The 27652-nt window shown below is 44.0% G+C and overlaps 2 protein-coding genes across 10 annotated transcripts in view; both read right to left on the bottom strand.

Annotated features, from left to right (window-relative positions):
* The window catches only part of MYO18B (myosin XVIIIB), a 236605-nt gene extending 236121 nt beyond the window's left edge, over nt 1-484 (bottom strand). The window contains exon 1 of one of the 2 annotated variants that reach the window (XM_057525933.1): nt 212-484. The gene's annotated coding sequence lies outside the window, so the exon portion shown is untranslated. The remainder of the gene's footprint in view (nt 1-211) is intronic. The other variant, XM_057525934.1, reaches the window with a different exon arrangement.
* Nucleotides 485-3835: 3351 nt separating this feature from the next.
* Nucleotides 3836-27652, bottom strand: part of LOC103015958 (beta-adrenergic receptor kinase 2-like) — a 30602-nt gene continuing 6785 nt past the window's right edge. For 4 of the 8 annotated variants that reach the window (XR_009005067.1, XR_009005069.1, XR_009005068.1 and 1 more), the window contains 2 exons: nt 13256-13373; nt 3836-12230 (listed from right to left, as the gene is read on the bottom strand). Coding sequence is in view for 1 of the 8 variants with exons in the window: in XM_057526790.1 (XP_057382773.1) it covers nt 12069-12230; nt 13256-13369; nt 15798-15934 (413 nt within the window). In the remaining 7 variants the exon portion in view is untranslated. Of the gene's footprint in view, nt 12231-13255; nt 13374-15797; nt 15935-27652 lie in introns of all 8 variants that reach the window. The other 4 variants (XR_009005063.1, XR_009005064.1, XR_009005065.1 and 1 more) reach the window with 2 other exon arrangements.

Below are 27652 nucleotides of genomic sequence, written 5' to 3'. Positions count from 1 at the left end.
TCACCCCAGCGTTTGGTCATAAAAATCCTTCCATGAAACACTCTTGTTTTCTAAGCAGGCAACCAGCCAAAGGGAAGAGAGAGGGCTCAGAGGCCAAAAGGCCTGAAATAGATGGCAAGACCAGAGGCCACCGCAGCCCCCAAAGCACATTCTGGAAAATTAGGCCTATCCGCTCACAAGGCGCGCACCGTCAAACCCAGCCCGACGGTACCTTCTCCAGCCGGGGCTGAGGTCACAGGATCCACTCCGGTCCGAGGGGTCTCCCCAGGTCCCAGCGCAGAGACCCACCAGGCCAGGAGAGCAGGGACAGAGAAGAAATGGCAGCAGCTCCCCGCCCGGCGCCGGCACTCACATCCCCTTCCCTGACTGCTTCTCTCCGTCCTCCCCCACGCCAATGTGATAGCAGCAGCTGAGTGGACAAGTCATTTCTAAAATTAGCCGCTGAGCTCCAGGTCTGGACAGGAGGCAGCAGCCCGGGGTGGCCGCTGACCAGGCAGTCGGAGCGCATGGACGTATTTGGTGGTGCGGAACAGGGGCGGGGACAGCTCCCGACGCCAGCGCCTTCGCCCCCGCCCCCCACCCCACCCCCACATCCCCCGCCCCGGCCCCGGCCGGCGGCACAGCCATACTCCCGCCCCGGCTCCAGGCAGATAACCGGAGGCCACAGCAGCTGGGTGAGGAGGAGCGCCCGGCTCCGTGTCCCGGCTGGTCCTGGGAAGGAAATAGCTCGACCGAATGCCGGTGTCTCTCGGTGTAAGGAAGATGCAGCCGCTCTCGCTCACCCGGACACCAGCCTGAGGTCTTTAATGAACTCACGTCCTATTCTCGACAACCCCAGGAGATAGGGTTTTCCCCATTCCCATGTCGCAGATGGGGAAACGGAGGCACAGAAAATGAACCGACTTACCCAAAGCAGTGGAGAGCCAGGAATTGAACCCACGTAGTTCTGACCCCAGAGGGCACAGTCTTAAACAGCAAACAGGATGCTCTAAAAGGGTGCTCTGTCCACTGCCTGCGTGACCGACTCGGCTCCTTGGGCTCTTTAATCAATAGGAACTGGTAAGAGGCCAGATGAGAGATTCAGCCGAGGCTTTACTGGGGCTCATGCTGCAGCACGAGGGAGCACGAACAAGGAACAGGTGCCCTTGCTCGCTCCCCAAGGAGGGCGGGCTGATTCCTTAAATGAGGTGAGGGCAGGGGCAGATCAGTGGGTCGGGCAGGAGGCGTAGCCTAGGTGGTCTGCCCACCCGCTCCTGGTGCCGAGCCGTGTGCAGGGATCATGCGCAGTGCCGGCTTTTGCTCCCGGCACCTTAGAAATGGCAGTTGGTTTGCGGCCTTTCTGTATCTTATTGTTCCTAATTACCCCAGCTGCGCATGCTTGCAGTTAATGTTAGTCCCTTATAGTTCCTCTGTATTCTGTTGCTCCAGAAGATGTTTGTCCAGGTGCAAACACTCTGGTAAAGGGCCCCAGGTCTCGGCCTATCTCACCTGGAAGGAGAGAAGTAGGGGCTTCCATAGATTAAGTATATCGTGCAGGTCCACACAGCTAGCCTGGGGTAGAGTCAGGACTCAAATCCAGGTCCTCCTGACTCTGAAGCCCACGGTCATTGGAACATGACATGCTGCTTCTCTGAAGAATCATTTCAACCAGCAGTACGTGTTGTAACTCTGCTGTCCCCATGGCTGATTGAGCAATAGTTTTCCAAAGGAAACTATTATTTTCTTCTGGCTGTTGACAATTAGCGTTTGACAGAAGTTCATAGAAACACAAAGTCAAGCCAGCTTTGGAAATGGCTATCTATACAATCAACATGAGATTGAGGAGGGTCCCCAGGGGTCCCACGGAGGGTGGTGTGGGACATCTTAGGCTGCTCCACACAAAGAGGTTGAAGATGACAAGTCCCCTCGACCTATTTTCTCCATGTCGTGCTGGATTATCTAACATTGAAACATGAACCCACCTCATGCCACGTCCTGAAACTCATTTCATGGTGTGTTTCTGCCGCTTGTATCTTTTCATGGCTGTTGGTCTTAAATGGTGGGGTGGATCTCTGGGCCAGGGGCTGGGGGTCTTCATAAGCTGAGACCTATAGGGACGGTTAAGTTAACTTGGATCTGTCTGCCCTGAGGGCCCCTGGCAAGTCTGCTTTATTCCCCTGGTACCCGTGGTGGTAGGTTTTCACCACCCAGGACAGTCAAGTATTGCTCTGACTGTGCTATGATTTAGGGAAGCCTCGTAAGCAACATTTTGTCACCTGGTTGAGCATTTATCTTTCTGTCTTGAGGCTCTGTTCCCTAGGTGCGGGAGGAAAGGACTAGAAAATGAAGTGGCCCTTCTGGTGCTTCCAGTGCAATTAGCATGGCGTCACTGGTGCTATTCTTCAGGGTGTCCAGGTGGTCTAAGTGGCTGTAGGCCATCTTGGGCAAAGACTAAGGGAATCGTTACTGATCACACCTGCCCTGGGGTTGCTGGTCCTTCGTCCTGGACACCTGACCTCTTCTTCCTCAGGTAGTGAGCTCTGGGTCCACAAAATGGCCAAGGGATTGTGATGATTTATTGGGACAATTGACTTCAGTCGCTTGATTATCCTTAATTTTCTTTTCTGAGTGGGACCCTTGTTGGCAGCTCAATGTCTTTTGCCCCTTGGGGTGCTATTCATCATCTCCATCCGTCCTTTGAGCTAGGAGCCCCCTGCTGCTCCCCGGACCTCACCACGCACTAGGATGATTGCTTCCACCCAGCGTCTGATGGTTAAGTGCTGTCATCGGCCTCTTTCATTTTGAGGCTCCTACCATCCTCACTGCCATCAGAGAGTGTGTGTGTATGCGTGTGTGTGTGATGATAAACTGGAGAACAGTCTCGTGTGTGTCTGTCCGTTAGACAATCATGAGAATCCTCTCACGTGACCACTGCGGGGCCCGGTGTTGTACGTCATGATCCCCTTAAGGATAAAGGGGAACTGTCTGTGTCTCTTTAAGTGTCTGGTACACAGTAAGTGCTCAAAAAATACATACAAAATGAATAATCAAATGTATGGAAACTGAGCTGGAGCAGGTGTCCAAGGGTCTGGTCCCACATCATGCTTTCTCTAGATGTCTGTCCATCTCCCACCAGTCTGTGGTCTCCCATTCACCCAGCACAGGGCCAGGCACTGAGTAGGTGCTCATGGGATCTCTGGAGAACAAAATAACCGATGAATAAAAGACTAGCCTGGGGTGCAGAAGTGGGAGAGACTCCTGTACAGGAAACCCCCCAACACCTGCCCTCTGACTGAGGTACAGAGATGCCATGTCTGCACAGAGCCTGGCTCAATCCTGACCCCGGGAAGGTGGCCTCGCCTCATTGGGCCTCCAGACTCCCCTCTGTAAAATGGGGATCCTGATCCCACTGACCATTCCAGAGTGTGTGGCCCATGCTAGATACTCAGTGGATGTTTGTTGAGTGACTAAATGACTGAATGGAGATCTGTAAAAGTTTTTCATACCATCGGAGCTGCCAGCAGAGGAGAGCTGCCACTGAGCTTCTCAGTGGGCCTGATACGGGAGGAAAGGGATTATACCCAGTAGGTATCCAGAGTTTAGTGAACAGATGTTTTAACTTAAGGAGTGCCCTTGGCATCAACACCTATGGAAGGATAGAGCACTCTTCTTTCACGCAGTGTTACCTTTTGACATTGGTGCATGTAACTGTGGTTTATTTGGGTTTTTTATTGTTTGTTTTATTTTTTGTGTTTTTTTGTTTTTGTTTTTAATGTGACTGTATCAAATATATATTACATGTAACCCATACATATAAACTTAATCACTGAGCCTAACTAAAGTGGCACTTGTTTTTTATTGAAGTATTGTTGATTTACAATAGTATCTTAGTTTCAAGTGTACAACATAGTAATTCCAAATTTTTATAGATTATACTCCATTTAAAGTTATAATGCAAAAGGTAAGCTTTTGCGATGGCAACTACAAAGGGCAAATGTATTTGTTAAGCTTATGTAGCTAAGCCTCCGACCGTATGACCTTATTTTACATTGAGGGACCAAAATTTACACAAACAAATAGAATGTTCATAATTCTGTTCCTTTCTTTTTCCATTCCTCCTTGGTCATTTCAAGACAGAGAAGTGAAACCATCAAATCTGTCACACAGAAACAATGAGGCCAGAAGTTAGGTTTAAAACAGGATCAAGCTAGTAGCCCCTGATGCATCTTCTTCCATCTTTCACTAATATACACATACAAGGTAGAAAATTTGGAAAATTCCAATGCAGAAAACTATGACTGACAGTCAGGTAGAGACATATTTTACTGGCTATCAAATCAGCACTGTTTCTACACCTGAAGACCTGGGCATTTTACCCACATCCCAAAGTTAAAGAATAAGAATAAAAATGTAAAACACATTCATTTGGTATATCCATAAGTTAGGCAAAATGTCTCCTTGCCATGATTATCTGCTCTGTCTCCCATTTTGCCTGTTAGGGATCCATTAATATGAGCCACTAAGTAAATTTCCCCTCATGGGCTTTTTTGATTACGTGCATGTCCACAGCTGCGTACATGAGCACAGAGTGAAGCTTCAGTGTTTCATCTGGTTAATCCGATCCCGGGAGATAACCAGCCTGAACAGTTTGGACTGAAAACCTTTTTTCAATCTCCAGTACCCAACATGGTTAGAAAGTGGCCAGGAAAAGAAAGCCTCCCCTTCAGTTCAACACCTGGTTTCCACCCAGGTAAACCAGCAGGGGCTCCAGGGTTGAGGAAGGCATGGTTTAAGGGGGAGAGTGACACAGCAGTGATCCTTAAGGCAACGTGGGAGGAGCCCTGGGATGTGCGGGAGAGCATTTCCTTTTCGCTCTACAAGTACAGCCAAAGTCCCTCACATTTACCCTTCGTAGGAAACTTGGGTGTTTTTGGCTAGAATGGTCCTTCAAGATCATCTTATTCAACTCTCTTAATTTAGGGATGAGAAAACAGAAGACCAAAGAGGTTGCCCAGTGACCTTGCTCAGAGCAGGGTCCCCAGGCTGCTCTCTCTCCTCCTGGGCGCCAAGGGGTGACTGGATTTCTGCAGCTCTCAGGAGCGATCCTTGGTTACGTATGGCATCAGACCAAAGGCCCTATCACGCGGCTGACCTCTGCCTACGATGCTGACTACGCGCTCCGTAGCTGGGGCTCCTGTCAACTGTTTTGTTAAGAGGTTTTCAAGTCGGCAAACACACATACATTCCAGGGAAACTGGATGGCTCCATGGGCCAATCGTGATGTCCTTCTTTCTTGAACCAGCAAGGAACAGGAGGTGTTTCCACCTCAAGGACAGAGGTACCTACCCTACCCTCGACCTGTGGACCTACAAGCAGACAGTTCTGCCCAGGCAGCTGTGGCTCTGGGGCCACCACTTCCTTGGATTTCTGTTTTAAAGTGACATGTACCACGGGGTCTCTCCTGAAGTCTTCATGAGAGTAGGGATGGAGAGTGAGAGGCCTTAACTTCTGGGAGGGATGCCAAGGTCACCCCGGGAGTACATGGGGGAGCCTGGCACAGGTCCTAGAAAAACTGGAGACGAGATGGACCTCCTGGCTTTCCCAGACTCTCTTCTGGCACCATGTCTTCCACAAGCAGGTCGTCTCCCAAACCCTGACGCTGAAGTTGGCTGTGCTCCGAGAATCCATGAAATCAGCAGAAATGCTTGTTGGCAGTTCCCTTCCCTTTTTTTTTTTTTTAAATAAAATCAGCCTCTGCATGAATTTCCTCCGAAGTTAGGATTCTTACAAATGAGTCACCTCCTGATGACCTAACAGCTTGATAAAGAAATGTAGTTTTTAGTTGGGGGGGGGGATAGCACACCGAAGTAAATCTCTTTGTACAGATGCTTTTTATTGAGATTTACATAAGCAATTTATCAACACAGAAAACCAGCCCGACTGCCCCCAAATAACCGTGAAAGATGGTGAAACTAACCGACGGTGACACACCACACACAGGGCAGGTGACCGCGGACTTGAACCAGCATCTTACGTGGGATACGATTTCAAACGTGCAGTAGCAAACACATACTAAGAGGCGACCGTAAACCTCCACTGGCACAAGCGATGGGAAAAGAGATAAAAACAGATGGTAATTTAATAGGTACAATACCTAGACTTACAATATCAAATTCACTGGCTTCACTTGGTATAGCAATGCATGAGAGAAAACAGATTTATTTCTTCAAGGGCATTACACTTGGCCATGAACAGAGCAAATATGTGACCACGTGGATGGCTGTGCAGCTAGGGCAACAGGGAGAGAAAAACATCAGCATGTGAGGAGGGACCTCGTCTCACAGGGACCGATCTTCACTTCATTTCACGTGGACCCTTTTAACCATAGACGAGCCCATTTCCCAAACCATTTTGAGACGGCAAGGGGGGAAGAGTCACATTCGAATGTGCTGCTCCCAGAAGTGCTGTTTTAAAACCCAGCAGGGCCGTTTCTAAAGAATGTGGAAGCAGCAGCTTCCATTCAGTAGTTGATGAATCAGGTGCAACAGTCAAATCTAGAGGCAATGGCGAGACCAACTGGGGGGACTTGGCACAAGAAGAATCAGAAATGATGCTCTGCAGGTGAACTGCAGCTCCTGAAGGCTGACCACACAGAAGGGATGGTACCTACCTGCCCCGCTCGCTGGGGCCCCTACACGACACGGTGAAATCTACATCACGAGGGAAGGACGGCTATACACTTCCCCGAAATTCTTTTACGATGGAGCCAGCATAGAATCAAGCATTCGAGGAACCTGTCAACAAGCAGGGGGCCTTCGGAAGAGGTAGATGAAAGCAGTTATTTCACCACAAGTTCACTGTCACATGTTACCCCAAGAAGTGCGCTTGCCTCTCAGCACAGATCAGAGGGTTAAGCTATTGTTGAAAACAGTTCATGGCCGTGAGAAGGGATGTCCACCCCACATTGCTATACGCTGTTTCAATTTTATTTTGTGGGAAAAAAAAAAAAAAAAAACAGAAACAGAAAGCACTGCATTTCCTTAAATAACAAGCTATACAAATAAAAAGGGGCAGAAGCAGTAAGCAATGTTTTTGATGAGAACTGAAGGATTCAATAAATAATATAAAATGCTTTTGTGCTAAAATAGAACTCTTGTTTATATATATATATATATATATATATATATATATATATATATATATATATATATATATATATATGTAGTTTGGCAATCTTTATGCTACCCAGAAAAAAGCCAAATCTATTATAATTTGTTAAAACATAGAAAAATACAATTTAACAATAGAACTAAAAAAAAAAAAAAGGCCAGTGCTTAGCTTATAAACCACATAAGTATGTACATCATGGAATAAAATCAACTAAGAAACAAGAAGTTGAATTTCAAGTCCTTTGGAATATGAATACACGATTAGAAATATTTCTCCATTCCCTACCCCTTACATGAGAGACATTTTATATTAGGACAAAATTAAAATTGGAAGCATAGTTACCAGTTTTTCAGAGATGATTTTGAGATTTGTTAGATGTAAGAGAGTTTACTATAAGAACGTGAGTCATTTAACTCTCAAATGCAGGGTTTTCCTATATGGTTTTGATGGAATGATACACGTTAATCCATTTTCTGTAGTGTGTGCGTGTTTTTTTAAATAAAGGCAATTTAAAATTTGGGGTGCTACATTTCTCAGTAAGTGCTAACCCGGCCAGGCCAGTGAAGTGGCCGGTCACTCATGCCCCCAGGCCTTTGGACGCTGCCAGAGTTGGGCATCCCTGTTACTCGGCTGTCAAAGAACAGCTCTCTTAGTCTTCGAGGATGAAGGAAATCTAAAGGCCATTATGACTCGAGGAAGCCAAGAAGTATCATCTTAGACTTCAACTTTCATTCTTTCTACAGTAAATTTTTAAAAATGTGGCCTGGATACAAAAAATTCATATTAACATGAATTTAAGTGATTAATTAATTAAAGCTTCTCAAGTTAACCTCATGTGGGAGGGAAATCATGTTAGAGCTTTAGGAAGAAAAAATGTTTTGAAAAGTAAAGCTCACTCTGCTTGGCTCAAGCAGCAAGCCCAGTCTTGTCACTATAGGGGAATTACAGTACCTTCAGTGGGTGTACAGCAATGTCCCCACCTGACAGGGTGACAGCAGCCCACACCCCATCTCTGGCCTTCTCTCCCTCCCCTGACTGGCTGCAAGGCGCACACACCAAGATGGGGCATCAGCTCTGGGTCCCGTGTGCCTTCCCCAAGGGTGCTGGATGACAAGGAGGGGCAACCGGCAACCTCATTTCTACAGAAAGTCCTGGTGGAAAGCAAACAGCCTCTTATAAGTCCAGCAGCTCCATATTCAAAACTAAAGCGACCGAGTCTTAAAATAGTTACTATTCAACTCTTCTTGTTATAAGGGGAAAACCACCCCAAAGCACCAAGTTCAACTGTAACTTCCCTGGTGCTTTATGGTGTAAGGAGATTGGCTTTTCCCAGCGAATTAACTCCTTTTGTCCTTTGCCCCATCTCTACCAGGATCCTGCCTTCTGTGACCCCCACTCCATCCACGTCCCAGCGTGTGTCACAGATCCCAATGAAGCCCAACTCCTCTCTGGGTACAAAGAACACATCCATCCCCTGGGAGGGGAGGAGTTCCTTCCCCAAGCATCTCTGAATGACACAGATATGAGTCCCTGAATGCAACTGAGAAAAATTACATATAAATTAAATCATACAAGATAAGCCTTATCTTACACCAGCACACTGCAAATTTTTTAACATATTTACGTCAAGCAAAAAAAGTCCAACTTTGAGAATTTTCTTTTCTTCTTGATAGGTTAAAATTTTGAAACATCAGAAAAATCAATTCCGCTGAAAAGTCAAATGTTGTATTCGACTGGCCCAACTATAAATTCTGAATGAAATAAAAAATCATCAGAAAAAAACACACTTTGATCTTCTTGAGAGTTAAACCACATTGTCAATTGGTCAATGATATTTTTTAATGGCCAGTGTGAGCCTTCAAACAATTGTTTCTAGTATCTGTACAGCATATTTCAAAGCGCAAATCAAAGCTAACTCTTGCTTTGAACAGATGGTTGTTTGTGGTCGTTGCTCTATTTGCTTTTCCAGCTTTGTTGCTGTCTTTCTTGGGCAGAACGCTTCCTTTCTTCAGCCAGCCTGGACATTTGCCCCTTCTCTTTACGTATAGAATTTGAAATTGTCATGTCCGTGAATTGACCAATCAGAGGCACAGGAAGTGAAACATTCACATTAGCAAGTGAAACAACAGCTGATTTCTAGCAGTTTTGCTGAAAAATTGTACTTAAACATGATAGAGAAGGAAAAACCATGAGTCCCAATGACATAAGGGAATAAATGCACCAAAGAGAATGTTTTAGGTTAAAAAAAAATAACCTTGGATTCCCAAAAGTTTTTAATTCATTCCATATATGGTGTAGAGTAGAGCAGCTTAATCTATTATTTTTAGGCTTTGCTTTAATGATTCCTTTGAATTATGAAATCAAGACACTACTAACATAATTTTACAAAAATATCAACTTCAATGATTTTTTCTGACAATGTGAAAATATCCCAACCAAATAAATCTAAAATGATAACACTTGTGCTCAATTTTGCCCTTTTTAACACTCCGAACGTAGGTAGGGTCAAACATTAAGACCTAAAACAGCCACGTATACCAAGACTCCTAAACCAACTGACTTCTTTGGCCACGGGGGCACCAGGTGCTGGCACAGAAGGGTCCTGGAAGTGCCTTCCATCTGGCAGCAGCAACACTTACCCCCTCAGAAGGGCTGCAGGCACGAGTTCAGGAGGAAGACTGGCCTCTCCAGGCTGCCAAACCCCAAACACAAACATGGACCTCCCCCTAAAAAGCCACTCATCCTAACCTCACAGAGCACTTTTAATAAATCACATCCACGTAATGCACTTCTCAGCCCTGTCGTTACCCATCAAACATGAGGGAGTGTAAAAGTTCACTTGGAATAAATTTGAGGCGAGGCGAAAGGGCTCTCGGAATATTTCCAATTCATTTTTCTTTTGCAAAGGAAAGACAACCTTATGTTCTACTCCAGAGCTTAACTGATATTTTTCAGAGATGCGAATCGGCGTAGCTGGTGTCCTGGGATGGAACATGAGATGCTAAGCCCAGACCCTCAAGGAGTTCATGCACCTTCTCCACGTGAGGCTACATCTCTACTCTGTCCAGCAGAGGCAGGAGGCTCAGCGATTTCTAAACTGTAATTACCCATCTCTGAACCATAGGTGCTGAGCACATGTGACCTTGTGATGGAGCCAGTAACTACAGCGGTGACAGTGACAATCAACCATGCCTGGGGAGATGCTCACTTGTCATGAACAGCTTTTCTATCTCTGGTGGGTTTGTTTTTTTTTTACTTTTTTTTTTTTTTTACAAACACAATTTGAATACTATTCTTCCATTTTAAATCAGGGGAATCCATGTAAATAGTAGCCCCCAACTTCTATACTGGAAACAGCAGATAGTAGAACATGTATGCTAAATTCCAACTAGTAGTTGAGATAAATAGTGAACCGCAAAGTTTCTTTTCCAAGGTAACTCTTCCTATGAAATAAAAGGCTCTTTCGATAATTATCTTCCAAACTCTCAAGATATCGTTTCATTAAAAAGCACTTACTTTCCCAGTGAGTGCGGCACACAAATATAAACACAAAGGTTTGGAACCACTAAAAATATCGAGGACAGGATGCAGATAATTACGATGTCAAGTTATTTATATTGTTAGTAGTCAACTCAGAAACAGACAATAAAACTGCACTAAGAAAGGACAAATATGTGGACTCTGAAAATTATTGTTATTATTTTTAGTCTGATGACACGGAGGACCTGGCTGGGAAACACACTGGTTCTTATAAACCAGCACTTATTTGGGACATGAAACGAACCACGGGGAGAGGAGGCCACTGGGATCAGGCCGTTGCTGTCACAGAACAACCCGCCAGGGCAGAGAATTATTCGCTAATGACAGTTGAACGGCAATGCAAGTCAATATACACAGTTAACCCATTTTGACACATTCATCTTCAGCATTCTTTTTTCAATAAAATTCACTTTTAAATTATACTAAAAGGTAAAACAGAGTTTCCTTCCTTGACACATCCGTTACCCAGATGCTTCCTGAGGTCAGCCAGAGGGAACCAGAGTTGCTGTGTCTCACGACGGCTTCCATCCAAGCCCAAGACGGGCGCCCGCAGGCGGTCCTGTGTACCCAGGGGAAGTGCACTGACTTCACGGTTTGAAAATGGCTGTGTCACCGTGAGATGCAAATGCCACCGCCTCTCCTGCAGAGCCACGGTGAGCCTCCAACCATCTACCATCTGACGCCTTCGATGTTGAGTGGCTCCCATGTCCTTGGTCCCAGCTGCCTAAGCTCCCGGTCAGAGGCAGGCTGGTACCCGTGGGTGCGGCACCCGCGGGGAGGGCCCAGGTGCAGCCCTTTCAGAAAACCTCTGCAGCTTTCAAGCCCCGAGACAACGAGAGGCTGGTTCTCAAGGGCACAGAGGACACACAGCTGGTCTGCCATCCTGCCAGGACTATGGAGCAAAGACATCTAAACCCAGCCGGGGCTGATTATGGACAGAGCGTGGCAATGCTGGGGCAACCTGAATGGCAGACTGTTTGATCCCACCTTGGCAAGCCTGAGATACATTTGATATCGGATGCAAAAAGTGCCACTATCAGTAGGAATCATTTCAAGTTCTAGGTTCATCTATAACCAAAAGAAGTGTGTGGCAAAGAAAGAGAACTTCGTTTCTTCAGTAGTTTTGAGGGTGGATGGATGCGATCGTGGCGGGAGGCCCTCAGGAGGGGAGGAGGCGCCCCCAAGTCTGAGGGTGGTCGCCACTCCTAGTAGGAGCATCTCAGAGTCCTGGGTCCCCCCAGCCACGGAGCACCCCGGAGGTGAGCGACTCCATCTCTCATCCTCACACTTCTCCCAAAGGCTCCACTTCGCGGGTCGAGCAGCCCGTGCGGACTTCCCAGAGGAGGTGCCGTCTCGTGGGACCCTCCCTGTGCCAGGGGTCAGAGGCCATTGCTGTTCCTGTGGCAGAGGGGCGGCTTCGAGAGCTCCACGATGGCCAAGCGGGATTTGTTGAGGAACTTGGGGGCTCGACGTAACAGCCTCTGGGCCTCGGTGAACGTCTCCGTCAGCTCTTTCTTCCACTGCAGAAACTCCGGGTCACTCTGAAGGCAAACACAAGAGGCGGAGGAGTTGGGACAGTGTCACTGGCTTCGCCAACACACATGGATGCCTCTGGCCAGTCCTTGGAACCCCCTTTCCCCCAGGGGAAGCACACCCCATGTCCCACCCCGCGGCCGGTGAGTAATGGGGGCGGGGGGGTCACGCAGGAACTTCCTCCAGGGGCCCCTTGCCCAGAAGAGGGACCAAGCCCTTCAGGAGAGCCTCCTACAACCCCACAGGAGAATTGCTGCCTTGACTTTGTTGAAAGATCACCTTTGATCTCTGATGTTTGAAATAACTCAAGTCTAGAAAATAATGCATGAGGAGTTTTGACAAATTTCAGAAGCACCTTCACATGTGCAATGACGTCATGAAGTAATTAATCATACGTTTTTCCATCAACTACTAGTTTATCTCTCTAAATATGCTCTTTACAAGCACGTATACACATACACACACACACACACACACACCCAGTAGAAAAGTGTTGAAGTCGTGAAGCAAACACGTCTTTGTATCTACTACTGCTTTATCTCTCTAAATACGCTCTTTTCTCACCCCCCCCAAAACATCCCCCCACACCCCAAGAGAAGTGTTCAGGAATTAAGTTCGGGCTACAATAGAACTTTGGGGAGAGAAAGATGGCATTTCCCCTGTTAAGAGTTACTTGGGGATCTTATGTTTATTTCAACACACAAACCTCAACTTCAAACATGCTGAAAGATCAGATCAGATCTGGAAAACTGTGAACAAATAAAATTCAAGGCTCCTATTAAATACTGGATGGTTTCCAGATAGGGTAATCACTTTATTTCCTGTCCTTCCTCCTGCCATTTTCTAAGAAACACTTCTTTTAAAATAACTGTTAATTTGCTGAGATCCTTGTATCTTCCAACTTTCTTGCTAAGTTCGTGAGTGATAAAGCATGGAGTAAGAAAATGTTTGATAACCAGGCAGGCACCTTTGTTGAATGTTTATATAATTGTTCTAACTTTCACCTCTGGAAAAAATACAAATAAACACTCACCTCACACTGCAAGACAAATTGCTTCCCTCCTTTTATCCTCAACAAAATGCACTTTTTGTCTTTAATCTGAGTTTCTTCCACAGACACAATCTGTTCCATTGTCAGTAAATTTTGCTGACTGTAAAAATAAAAGATGATAAGTTACTTCACATTATTGCATGACTTTTTAAATTAAGTTAATAAATAATATTGAAAACTACCAGCTTAGAAAAAGTAAAGAAAAAAAATCAGCATCTTTCTTTCTTTGATGATATTCTAGAAGTGGGGGGAAATGACTACAAAAGAAATGTACGAAAATTCAAAATATAACATCTCAAAGAAAGCTGCAAAGAAAGGAACGTCTCTATAAGGCAGAAAGCAAAGCTGTTCCCTCAGCACAGTACTGATGTGGAGATGAGTGTGAATCACACGTATCTCTCCTGCATCACACACTTGCCTAGACACGATCAATCCTGCTATGAGGGAACAATGACGCCGCTACCTACGATCTACATGAGTGAGAGGTGTGTAGCTGGCTTTGAACCCAGCAGCCCAGTAAAAGTTCGGTCATGCTAGCTTGTAAGCGACTGATATTTTGATCACGTCGAAATGATGTTATAAACACAGGTGACGTCCTTAAACGACCATCCCGCTGGGTCTACAGCATCACTGCTTCCGGTGAATGCTACAGTGTCTCTGAGCACCTTACCATTTTATGTTTTTGGGGATAAATACTCCAGGAATGCTAAATGAAAAACAACACCATCATAAACCCACGTTTTCTTTTTCCCTTACTTAAACTTACGAATCTATCCAGGCACGTTACGTAGCTTCGTGAATCAACGCTAAATGCTGACTCTTTTAAAACCAAGATAATTTACCATATCCAATGGTAAGCAAAAGAAGATTTTTGTTTTAGTTTTCGAATATCCTGAAACGCGAGACAATTTCCTTTCAAAGTGTACAACAGTGACTGACCAGTAGATAGCATAGTAAACGCATACTATGCCCAGGGCCACTCATTATCTGGAAATAAACATTATATAATGATACATGTATGAATTATAACTCAGGTGCTAGTAAGTATTCTATAATGTAAAAAATACATATGTAATATTATACAAAATATAATTATCTTGTACTATGTATAATCATATACACATATCTTGTATATATCTTGTATTATGTATAATCATATACACATGTTCTATGTAATATGCATATTTTATATTACATATATTATAATACTTACCAGTACCTGAGTTATAATTCAGGACCCCCATAGAGTCTTATTAATCATAACTCAGATCCTAGATGTATGAATTTTTAGAAAATGACTTCTATGGCACTAGTAATAGTGAGAAGATCATGGTCATTTATGAAGAATGTGGTCATACACAGTAGCAATCACTTGTAATTAAATGGCATCTTCACCAACAAGGATTTGCAAAACACATTCCAAAGTCAAACACACCAGATTTGGCCTCACCATTTTCCATGATCTGGCCAGTACAGAGCCATATTCTGATACAGGGGCCATATTCCAATACACCAACTATGTTTTTCACAGTTGGGAGCACTGTCCTGCTTATGATGACCAACCATTCCCTCCCCCAAGAGCAGAACTCCTTCCACATGGGTTGCCACCTTCCATGGAGACAAGCCCTGGGCGCTTCACACAGCAGACGCTTAATAAATGCTGCCCCACTTGCTACGAGGGACGGTGTAGATGGGAAATTTCTCTTTTCTTGTTCACTAACATTAGCTCTCGAAAGGACCTTACAGGGTGGCTGTATCTTCCCATCTAATGCGATAAAACCCACTTCCGATTTTCCAGCAAGGTGGAGACAACGGGAGGGGGGTCAGGTGCCCTGGTCTCAGTGCCAAGCAGCTCGGCCTGCACTGCAGACCTCGTCTTATTTAACCCCTACTCAGGGAGGCCTCGTAACGGAGACACAGGGCACAGGCAGACCCCGGTCGGAATCACTCCTCATCCACACCTGTCACTGGTGCCAGACCTTCCCTCTCTAAGCCCTGGTTCTCTCTTTATAATATAAGGGCTGGACCTCAAAGGTTGCTAAACAAATTAAAAGTGTGTGTGTGCGTGTCTGTGTGTGTGTTTGTGTCTGTGTGTCTACAGCACCAGGCCCAAGATAAATCTGCAACAATTGTAGTAGTCGTTACCATTTCTACTTCTCCCGTTTTACAGATGAGGAAACTGAGGCTCAGTCGACATAATGTGCTCCAAGTCCCAGAGACACGGAGCAGTGGATTTAAACACCTCTGACTCCAAAGTCCCAGTCTTTCCCCCTTTGGATCCACCTAACCGCTCCCCAGCCCGCCTCCAACCTGTCTGCTTTGACCTCCCTGGAAGGCACCTTCTATTTTCAGGTAGCACCAAATCCTTCCTTGACTCAGAAGTTTAAAAGTTAATGTCTGAACATGAAAATCTCATGTACACATGTTAAAAGAGATATGGGAGCTAGAGGGAGATCTGAGAAAACATGCCGGCGATGTGAAATCACCACGGAAACGAGTGCTCGGGAAGGTGCTACAGACTTACTCGTGACTCGCCCTCTCCTCTCCATTCAAGTCTGTTTGGAAAGAGGTAAAAATATTGACGCTGCCACTGAGTCAGGAATGGGTTTCCCAGCTTCAGCATGTACCCGTGCATGATGCAGTCTCTTCCCAGAGCGTAATCTGAGGCACGGAACACAACGATGAAATTTAGCAGGGTCTGAAACAGAATGTCTATATGCTTCTCAGAAAAAAAGAATGACACACTTTTTAGAAAAAGAGCAAGTTTCTCTATAAAGAGAACACACTATAGAAATCATTATTTTAGTTTTAAACACATTAAAGAACAGGTCTCTTCAGCTCTCTACTAACATATTAAATGGCTGTTTCTCAATATTCTGATAAATTCATGATGTTCCTCTATTGCTCTGAGAGGGTCAGAGTTTGTTTGATAAATATTTTTTCATTATGTAGGGTGATAACTGGGGAATAGAGAGTGATTAAACTCAAGCTATGCCCAAAGTACCTTTGCCTTTATATGGAATTGGGCTTCTCCCTTTAATGTTATTTAAAAAAATAACAGAGAGGGGATTTTCTTGTCCAAAGAAGCCAAAGTAACACAAGGGTCAAAAACTGGTCTTTCCTCCACTTACGGTTATAATTATCCTTCATATATATGGCTATGTAGGGAGGCCAAGCTAATTCACATGCATGTTGAGTTCTGATTACATTTTTACAGCAAAGTATTGTCTCAAAAAAAAAGGTCAATTTTAAGTGGCTTACTTTGCCTTCCTTAGAGGCTTTGGTGATTGTGCTAAAATCATTCATTCACTCACTCACTCATTCGTTCAACTATGAAGGGAAGGTGCTGGGCATGTGCTAGGCATTCTGGACGAAGCAGTGGATAAAAGAGACAAAAGTCCTCGCCTTCAGGGAGCTTACATTCTAGTGGGAGATTCAGGTAATAAACAAATAAGCAAAACCCATGTTGTGTCACTTGGACACAAGCAGGAAGGAAAAGAATGAAGGAGGGAGGGGCCTCGGGAGGGTCCGTGGTGATGGGGTGTGGTTCACGGAGTTGCCATTTTAATGGAAAAGGTGTCTGCATTTGTCAAGTACATTTAAAGTATATGTCTTATATTTTTACTTCAGATATCTAATCCTAGACTATATTTTACTTTAAGGGTGACTTCTGAGATCTTCAACCAAGATCTAGTTATTCCTAAATTACTTAATTACATGTGAGAATAATTCATTAATTTGTTAGACGTTCTAATTACAGCTCTAATTAAAAGGCTACACTTCAACAAGGTCATTAACATACATATTTTTTTCTGGGTCCAATTTGTCAAGATTCTAGTGACATCATGGCTCTCCCTTGAGCAAACTACTGAGGCTATAATTTCCTGTGTAAAATCCGTAACAGCAAATGTGGTCCAGAGTGATCTCAGTGGACCCGTTCTCTCAAGAATGGCTTAGAAATAAAGCCCCTTTCCCTGCAGAATGGAGGTGAACACAGTTAAAGGGCTGTCACGTTCCCTTGGTGCACTCAGGCGACTTTTAGGTAAGGAGTCATTCATCCAGGATGGTGGACACTTTTCTAAACAGATGATAAATGCTACTGGGGAATGGTCGACAAGACCCAGGAATCCTGCACCAAGATACCCGCACCAAAGCAAATTGTTCACAGACTGAAATTGTTTCCGGTCATTCTTATTATATGTTAACCTCAGAAAGGTCTTTGCTTAGAAGTAAAACAAAAAGCTATCTTCATCACTAACCATAATAAGTTTAAATATCCAAAATCCATAAAGTCTTAGAAAAACCAAGAGTGGCAATATTTGGTGAATCAAAGATGACTGATTTATTTAATACTGGATGTTATGTATTCTCCTTTGGAAATCCTAATAGGCCACTCAAATATGGTAAATAAAAATATGGCTTCGGGCTTCCCTGGTGGCGCAGTGGTTGAGCATCTGCCTGCCAATGCAAGGGACACGGGTTCGAGCCCTGGTCTGGGAAGATCCCACATGCCGCGGAGCAACTAGGCCCGTGAGCCACAACTACTGAGCCTGCGCGTCTGGAGCCTGTGCTCCGCAACAAGAGAGGCCGTGATAGTGAGAGGCCCGCGCACCACGATGAAGAGTGGCCCCCGCTTGCCGCAACTAGAGAAAAGCCCTCGCATAGAAACAAAGACCCAACACAGCCAAAAATAAATATAAATAAATAAATTTTTAAAAAAACAAAAAACAAAACAAAACAAAAAACCCCGATGCGTGCTCATTTCCCCACTAACTTTTCCTGGTGACAGACAGAAAATAGCAGTTGTGAAGTGCCTACCTCCTATTCAGGCTCTGCTTTTTGGGGGATGGGCAAACTTGGTCACATTATTTTAACTAGCATAGAAAACACTAGTGCTGTGTTTAGTACACAGGTGGCCATCACTGTGTTAAACCAATAGTAATTCCCATCAACCACGGCCTCAGAAGAGCTCAGGGAAAATTAAATAGCAACCACCTAAAAGATCAGAGAGAGAGTTGCCAGCCTGCAGATCAGGGGTCTGGTGGTCACATGCCAGGGTTCCTATAGTTCTAGTGATTAGCAGATGTGAAAGGATTGTGCCATTCCAGTAAAAGTGTAGCTCTTCTGAATTTTTCTGGGAAGAGATAATCATGGCTGATCTTAGAACCTGAATGATGTCTTGTAAAAGGAAAACCAGCCCAAATAAACTGGTTTAAAATAAACAAACAAACAAAAAAGACAACTAAATTTCTCATAGGACTGGTTTAAGCCTTTTTACTCTCTTTGAAAGCTGCCACAATTTTCTCAGATGTCCCCAGTTTTCAGAGCCGCAGAGGCTGCGTGGCAGGGCAGGTTGGCATCTCCAACCCGGGGCGCCAATACCCAGGCTTGTGGGAGCCAACACAGATAAGGAGTCAGCCCAAAGGACTGCCTACCAGTGGGGTTTGGACTAACAGCCTTTCCCTCTTCTTCAGGGTCTTTCCTCTCTAGGCGGCATTTCTGTTTAGAGATGCAAGTTGAAAGTGCAGAATCTGTGTCCATCATTTCTGTGGGTTCCTCACCACCCGTTGCCTGTGGCTGCCTGGCCTCTTCAACTGAAAATCCAATTAGCTGTGCTTAGTCAAGTGTTTACCTCTGCTGTTAGAAAGTTTAAATGGATCTTTAACTCTTTCCCTCACTAGAAGTCTCCACAAAGCCATGGATAATTGATGCAGGGTTGAATGGGGCCTCAGGTTTTCTTCTCTTTTGGGGCTGGTGGCTCTCAGCTGGAGGAAGTTTTACACATCAGACAGGGTGGGACGGCGGCCGTCTGTGACTGTCAATCAGGGAGGCTGTTTGTCTGGGGAAGGCCCTGCACAGGGACGCAAACAAACTCTTCCAAACAAAGGTGGAAACAAAAGAGAAAACAAAGCCTGAAGGGGGGTTCCCAGGTTAAGATTTCCCTCTCTACGACCACATGCAAAAGGGCTCGATGTTCTATCATTTAACTCTGGTCTTCAAGTCAGAAGTTGCACAGAGGTTAAGTATTTGCAGATTTTAGCCATCTACCATGTTTTGAAGCACAAAGCACTTCGAGCAATAATTTTATAATCATAAAATAGGCTGGTAACTTTGTTCCTTGAAACTGACAAAAAAGTAATCCTAAAATGTTTTCCTCTGTGTCGCTTTTTTTTTTTTCAGTACTTCTGTGGTCCTGTATTTTGCATATAATTACCAAATTAAAAATAGAGGTCTCTATGTCATGTCTGTGTCCATCTTTCTTTCTACAGGCCTGCTCAGAAAATCCTTTTAAAAAGAACTTTGGGGCTTCCCTGGTGGCGCAGCGGTTGAGAATCTGCCTGCTAATGCAGGGGACACGGGTTCGAGCCCTGGTCTGGGAAGATCCCGCATGCCGCAGAGCAACTAGGCCCGTGAGCCACAACTACTGAGCCTGCGTGTCTGGAGCCTGTGCTCCGCAACGAAAGGCCACAATAGTGAGGCCCGCGCACCGCGATGAAGAGTGGCCCCCACTTGCCGCAGCTAGAGGAAGCCCTCGCACAGAAACGAAGACCCAACACAGCCAAAAATAAACAAACAAACAAACAAATAAATAATAATTAAAAAAAAAAGAACTTTGTAAGGTAGCAATTTCTGTCTTTCCAATGTATCCTTTTTATAATGAAACATACTTTTTTTTCCAAAGTCCATGGCAAGTATATTTCTTATGCCTTAGCCCCAAATGCCAAATATAATTTATGCATTCTTTCAACCCAAATGTTCTTTGAAATCATGCTAAATATGTTTGAGACCAACGTTAATAAATATTTAAGAAATCAAAGTGAAAAGTAAAAATCGAAAAGAAAAGGCACCAGACTGGAAAGAAAGGAGTAAATTTGTTTTTATTCAGAGACAGGATCTTACATGTAGAAAATCCTAAAGAACTCACACACATACACGAATCTACTAGAACTAATAAATTAGTTCAGCAAGATTGTAGGATACAAGATCATCATACAAAAACCAATTCTATTTCCACGTACTAGCAATGAACAACCAAAACTGAAATTAAAGAAACAGTTTCATCCATAATAGCATCAAAAACATTAAAATAATTGTGAATAAATTTAAGAAGACACATAAGACTGAAAACTACAAAGCACTGCTGAGAGGAATTAGGGACGACGTAAACAACTGTAGAGACATTTCATTCATGGACCGGAAGACTTAATGTTGTTAAAATGACAGTTGTCTCCAAATCTATACATTCAACAAAATCCCTACCAAAATCTGAGTAGGTTTTTTTTTTTTTTTTTGGCAGAAATTGAAAAACTGATGCTAAGATTCATATGGAAATGCAAAGGATCCAGAAGAGCCAAAAACAATTTTGAAAAAAAAAAAAAAAGAAAAGAATAAAGTGAGAAGGTTTTTATTTCCTGATTTCAAAACTTACTATAAAGCTACAGTAATCAAGACAGTGTGGAACCAGCATAAGGACAGACATATACATCAACAGAACAAAACTAAGAGTCCAGAAATAAGTCCTTAAATTTATGGTCAATTAATTTTCAACAAAGGTGCCAAGACAATCCAACGGGGGAAGAAAACGTTTTTTTCTTCAAACAAAAAAACAAACATTTTTCAGACAACTAGATAGCCACATGCAAAAAAAGATGAATTTAGACCCTTACCTCACATTATACATGACAACTCAAAAATCAAACAAAGACCTAAGAGCTAAAATGCTAAAACACTTCTAGAAGAAAAAGAGAAAAAAATCTTTGGGGAATTCAGTTAGGCAAAAAGTTCTTAGATAAGACACCAAAATTCATTCTAAAAATTTGTAAACTGGACTTCAAAATTAAAACCTTCTGTACTTCAAAAGTCACTATGGGGCTTCCCTGGTGGCGCAGTGGTTGAGAATCTGCCTGCCAATGCAGGGGACACGGGTTCGAGCCCTGGTCTGGGAAGATCCCACAGGCAGCAGAGCAACTGGGCCCGTGAGCCACAATTACTGAGCCTGCGTGTCTGGAGCCTGTGCTCTGCAACAAGAGAGGCCGCGATAGAGAGAGGCCCGCACACCGCGATGAAGAGTGGCCCCCACTTGCCACAACTAGAGAAAGCCCTTGCACGGAAACAAAGACCCAGCACAGCCATAAATAAATAAATAAAAATTAAAAAAAAAAAAAGAAATAGGCACATTCTTTAAAAAAAAAAAAAAAAGAAGAAAAAGTCACTATGAAGAAAATGAAAAAGAAGCCACTGACTGGGAGGAAGTATTTGTGAATTATACATATGATAAATAACATAAATAAAGACAATCAATTTTTTAAATGGGCATAAGATTTAAACAGACATTTCACCAAAGAAGATATAAGAATGGCTAATCACCACAAACATGTCCAATATCACTAACTGTTAGGGAAATGCAAATCAAGACCCCAATGAAGCACCACTTCACACCCACTAGGAAGGCCAGAATCAAAGACAACAGCAAGTGTTGATGAGGCTATGGCAAACCTGGAACTCTCATAAAATGATGGTGAGAATGTATATAGTATCGCTTAGCAATATTTCTATGAAATATAGTATAATTTAGAAAGCAATTAGTGATTCCTTAGAAAGTTAAACATGAATTCACCATACAGCCCAGCAATTCCACTCCTAGTTACACACCCAGGAGAAATGAAAACATACATCCACACTTGTACGTGAACGTGAACACAGCAGCATCCTTTGTAATAGAGCAAAAGTGGGAATAATTCAAATGTCCATCAACTGGCGAACAGATAAACAAAATGTGGTCTATCCATGTAATGGAATATTATTCAGCAACAAATGGGGACGAGAGACCGGAACACACAACGTGGATCAACCTCCAAAACCTGGTGTTAAATGAAAGAAGCCATATGCAAAAGACTAACAGTCTACAGCCTGTAAGATTCCACTCATATGAAATGTTCAGAAAAGGAAAATTACTATAGAGACAGAAAGCAGATTATTGGTTGCCTGGGGATGGGAGCAGGAAGTGACTACAAGTGGGCACAGGGTGTCTCTTTGAGACATGGAAATGTTTTAAAATTAGACTGTGGTGCTGGCTGCACAACTCAGAGTTTACTAAAACTCATCAAATTATACACTCACAATGAGTGAATTTTATAACATGTAATATCATGCCTCAATAAAGCTGTTTTTAAAAGAGTAAAAGCTGCAAAATTTTGTTTTGACCAAAACCATGTTTGAAAGACACCAATTCTCACACGAATTCAAAAAGATTAATATTCAGACTCTGGATTAAGCTCTGAAGTCAGTGTGAGAAAATGAAATGTCTTCCGTGGCAATAATGATGTGACGTCATAGTACTTTAACCATGATGTTCTTTATATACGAGAGGAACATTTGCATACTTTATGAATTAAGCATCTATTTTGGAATCTCCTTATAATCGGAAACATCCTTCTCTAACAGGAGAGGGTATGCAGTCAGAGAAGTGAGTAGATTGTCGACAGATGGAATTTATCAAATGTTATGTGCCCCACTTGCATATGATGAAATTATTTCAGTATATCACAGAAGAAAATGGTAGCAAAACATCTTAACCATACAAATTGATTTTAACCGACAAATTGATTTTACTGTCTATTTGATAACCAGTATCCCTTTAAAACCATTCTTTCGATGAGCCAAACCCAGGACATTTGTTAATATCTAAATGAGTAAGTTTTACTGACAGCAAATTAGGAATCAACTTCATTGATGTCCGTTAAGACGTATGATTTCTATGTAAGGATGAGGAAGATAAAGGCAGCTGTCATTTACTTAACCTTTTTTATTCTGGAAACCGGCAATTAAAAAGAAGTTAAGCATTGATCCTGCTCTATTAGTCTTCTATTGCTGTGTAACAAATATCCACAAACTCAGTGACTTAAAAACACCACTAATAAATACCTCCTAGTTCTGGAGGTCAGAAGTCCTGGCTGGCTCTGCTGGGTTTTCTGCTCAGGGGCTCACAAAAGCCAGAATCAAGGTGCTGGCAACCTGGGTTCTTATCTAGAGGCTCCAGGGAGGAATCTGCTCCCAAACTCATTCATGCTGTTGGCAGAATGCAGTTCCGAGGGCTGTAGGACTGAGGTCCCTGTTCCCTTGCTGCCTGCCAAGGAGGAGGGGTCACCCTCAGCTCCTCGACACACTCACAATCCTTCTCATGGGGCCCCCTCCGCCTGCAAAGTCGGCAAGGGTGCGTCCCACCTTTCTCCTGCTTCAATCTCTCTGACTTCTGCTGCCGGCCTGAGGACATTCTCTGCTTTTAAAGGGCTGGTGTGAGCAAATTCAACCCACCCAGAACACAACCTTAATTATATCTGCAAAATCTCTTATCAGCGGGTTACCCCTGGGAGTAACACATGGAGGCTTTTAAAAGTCACGGGAGACGTCGCAGAACCGCACCTGACTGTCTTTACAGGCAAATACATAGCTCAAGTGGATGAGTAAAAGCAGTCAACGTGGAAGGAATGGCATGATTAGCAAACTCACCGCTTCCTAACTTCCTAATAAAATAATCGATTTATGCAGAGATCGTCAGTGAAAATGAAACGAATGGCAGATGACAGCTGAATGAGGAGCCGGAGAGCTGACCGCACCTGAGCCCACTTTAGAGAAGTGATGGCAGAGCGGCACCTACGTGTCACGTGCCTCTTGCTACAAAGTCCGAACCTAACACGCTAATCCAGCTGTTGGAGCTGGCTTTCAGTTCACAGGAAATTTAGGAAGCAGAAGTGCAATTTAAATGACACCACGAAAAAGCAAACAGAGAAATCCAGAATGTGGAACACTCTACAGCCGGCCCAGTTTCTTCAATACGTCAATTACCTGGGGGTGGGGGTGGGGTGGGGGACTGTTCTGGATTAATGGGATGTTATTACCAATTACAATACAAGAACAATATTTGGATCCTGATTCAAAAAACACAAGAGTAAAAGGACAATTTAAAGTTAATCAGAAAAACCTGAATATGGACTCAGTATTAAAGTAAGAATCATCATTTTCATTGGTTGGCATAAAGGTCTTAAGGTTGTATGAGAAAACATTCAGATTTTTTAGAGATGCACATAGGGCTGAAATGCTACGAGGGGTTTGCTAATTGCTTTAAAATATTCCGGCAACCACAAAAAGAGGGGATGGACAAAGCAGGTACACAAAATGTTGAAACATATCGAATCTGGGTGATGTATATGCATGGGGGCTCATTGTTCTGGTCCATTTTTACCCAGGACTAAAAATTTTTATAATAAACGATTTCATTTAAGAGATTTCATTCATTGAGCATCTGCTGAGAATCAATCACTGCGTTCAGGGCTTTGCATCCATTTCCTGCTGGATCCTCACTATGGCCTTATGAAGCAGGTACCATTTGTATCCCCACTTTTATAGCTAAGAATATGAAACTACGACCAGTGTGGGGTGTAGCCGACAGGCCTGCCAATTGCCCACCACCCCAGCGAAGCCTCAGAGGCCAAGTAAATGAAAGATTTCTACATTTTTTTTTTAAACATCTTTATTGAAGTATACAATAGTGTGTTACAATAGTGTGTTAGCTTCTGCTTTATAACAAAGTGAATCAGTTATACATATACAATATGTTCCCATTTCTCTTCCCTCTTGCATCTCCCTCCCTCCCACCCTCCCCATCCCACCCCTCTAGGTGGTCACAAAGCACTGAGCTGATCTCCCTGTGCTATGCGGCTGCTTCCCACTAGTTATCTATTTTACATTTGGTAGTGTATATATGTCCATGACACTCTCTTACCCTGTCACATCTCACCCCACCCCCTCCCCATATCCTCAAGTCCATTCTCTAGTAGGTCTGTGTCTTTATTCCCGTCTTGCCACTAGGTTCTTCATGGCCTTTTTTTTTTTTTTTCCCCTTAGATTCCGTATATATGTGTTAGCATACTGTATTTGTTTTTCTCTTTCTGACTTACTTCACTCTGTATGACAGACTCTAACTCCATCCACCTCATTACAAATACCTCCATTTCATTTCTTTTTTTTTTTAACTTTTTTTTTTTTTTTTTTTTTTTAATTTATTTTTGGCTGTGTTGGGTCTTCGTTTCTGTGCGAGGGCTTTCTCTAGTTGCGGCAAGCGGGGGCCACTCTTCATCGCGGTGCGCGGGCCTCTCACTATCGCGGCCTCTCTTGTTGCGGAGCACAGGCTCCAGACGCACAGGCTCAGTAGTTGTGGCTCACGGGCCCAGTTGCTCCGCGGCATGTGGGATCTTCCCAGACCAGGGCTCGAACCCGTGTCCCCTGCATTGGCAGGCAGATTCTCAACCACTGCGCCACCAGGGAAGCCCCATTTCATTTCTTTTTATGGCTGAGTAATATTCCATTGTATATATGTGCCACATCTTCTTTATCCATTCATCTGTCGATGGACATTTAGGTTGCTTCCATGTCCTGGCTATTGTAAATAGAGCTGCAATGAACATTTTGCTACATGACTCTTTTTGACCTATGGTTTTCTCACATTTTTTGTTTCACAAAGCAGTTTGACAAGTCGGCTGCAGCCCGCGTTGGAGGGCGATCCCCCAAACCATGCGCCAACCGCAGCACAGGGGATGCTGGAAGGTTCGGAAGGAGACAAAAGGCAGAGACAGGTAGAGGGTGAAAGAGAAACAGAGGGACCACAGAAAAGCAACAAGGTGGAAACACAGGGAGACAGTCACGGAAAGGGGCGGAGGGAAGAGATGGGGAGACAGTGGGGAAGAGGAATGTGCTTGAAGGGGGATATCACAGACCTAGAGAGTCAGACAAAGCTACTGCAACCTTGGTCCACCTTCCACTCTGCCCCACCCCTCACACCAACCAGAAAACGAGAACGCCTCAGAGCAAAGGAGGGACCAGACATGTTCAGTAGAGAGCTCTGTCCACGTGTAGTTACAGATCCGTGTTAGGCACGATTACCTTGTCCTCTCTCCCCATCCCCCAGCCCCCATCCCGTGACCTTCTCCCCAGCCAGCTCACCAGCTCCAAGCTCCGAGTCAGGAGGAAGGGAAGGAGGAGTTATTTATCTAAACCATGTTTCAGTTTTTTAACGGCCTAACTGAGATAAAAGTCACAGACCCTCAGTGCCCAGCAAAGCTGTTCTCAGTGGGGGAAAATCTGTGAGGCTGAAGTTAATAGCACGAGGGCCACGTTAATGCCACTAGGGGGTTCAGATCAGAGGTTCCTGGAGGCGGCTTCAGGTGACGGTTTAATCACAACGGAAAAAACAGGTCTGGGGCTTGCAACGTGTGACTGGGGGCGGGGTGGGGGGAGTGGGGATGGCAGAAAGGGGTTACAGGAGGGAGAGTGGGGAGCAGAAAACACAAAGGAAGACAGAATCCTCAAAAAGAATCCTCAATGCATGTCAGAGACTGGAACTAGAGCTGCAGGGGAGGGCAGGCCTGTCACACACACCCCCCCAGGGCATGTTAATAACACGGAACCACTTGCTCAAATTACACGTTAAAAAACACCTTCTTCTCCTAGGGGCGTTATTCATGAGAGCCAAAAACTGGAAACAGTTGGCGGATGAATGGATAAACGAAATGTGGCATAGCCATACATGGGAATATTATCAGATACAGAAAGGCAGGCAGTACTGATACACACGTTACAACGTAGATGAACCCTGAAAACATGATGTTGAGAGAAGCCAGATGCAAAAGGCCACGTGTTATATGATGCCGGTTTTGTTTTTTTTTTTTTAACATCTTTATTGGAGTATAATTGCTTTACAATGGTGTGTTAGTTTCTGCTTTATAACAAAGTGAATCAGTTATACATATACATATGTCCCCATATCTCTTCCCTCTTGCATCTCCCTCCCTCTCACCCTCCCTATCCCACCCCTCTAGGTGGTCACAAAGCACCGAGCTGAGCTGATCTCCCTGTGCTATGCGGCTGCTTCCCACTAGCTATCTGTTTTACGTTTGGTAGTGTATGTATGTCCATGCCACTCTCTCACTTTGTCCCAGCTTACCCTTCCCCCTCCCCGTATCCTCAAGTCCATTCTCTAGTGGGTCTGCATCTTTATTCCTGTCTTGCCCCTAGGTTCTTCTGACCATTTTCTCTTCTTTTTTCTTTTTTTAGATTCCTTATATATGTGTTAGCATACGGTATTTGTTTTTCTCTTTCTGATTTACTTCACTCTGTATGACAGTCTCTAGGTCCATCCACCTCACTACAAATAACTCAATTTCATTTCTTTTTATGGCTGAGTAATATTCCATTGTATATACGTGCCACACCTTTATCCATTCATCTGCCGATCCTGCCAACACTTTTACTTTACTCAATTGAGACCAATGTCAGACTTGTAAGGTAATAAATTTACGTTGTTTTGAGTCACTAAATTTGTGG

The sequence above is a fragment of the Balaenoptera acutorostrata genome, chromosome 13, assembly GCF_949987535.1.
Source record: "Balaenoptera acutorostrata chromosome 13, mBalAcu1.1, whole genome shotgun sequence".
Taxonomy (NCBI): Eukaryota; Metazoa; Chordata; class Mammalia; order Artiodactyla; family Balaenopteridae; genus Balaenoptera; species Balaenoptera acutorostrata.
This window is presented reverse-complemented; position numbering and strand designations above follow the sequence as displayed.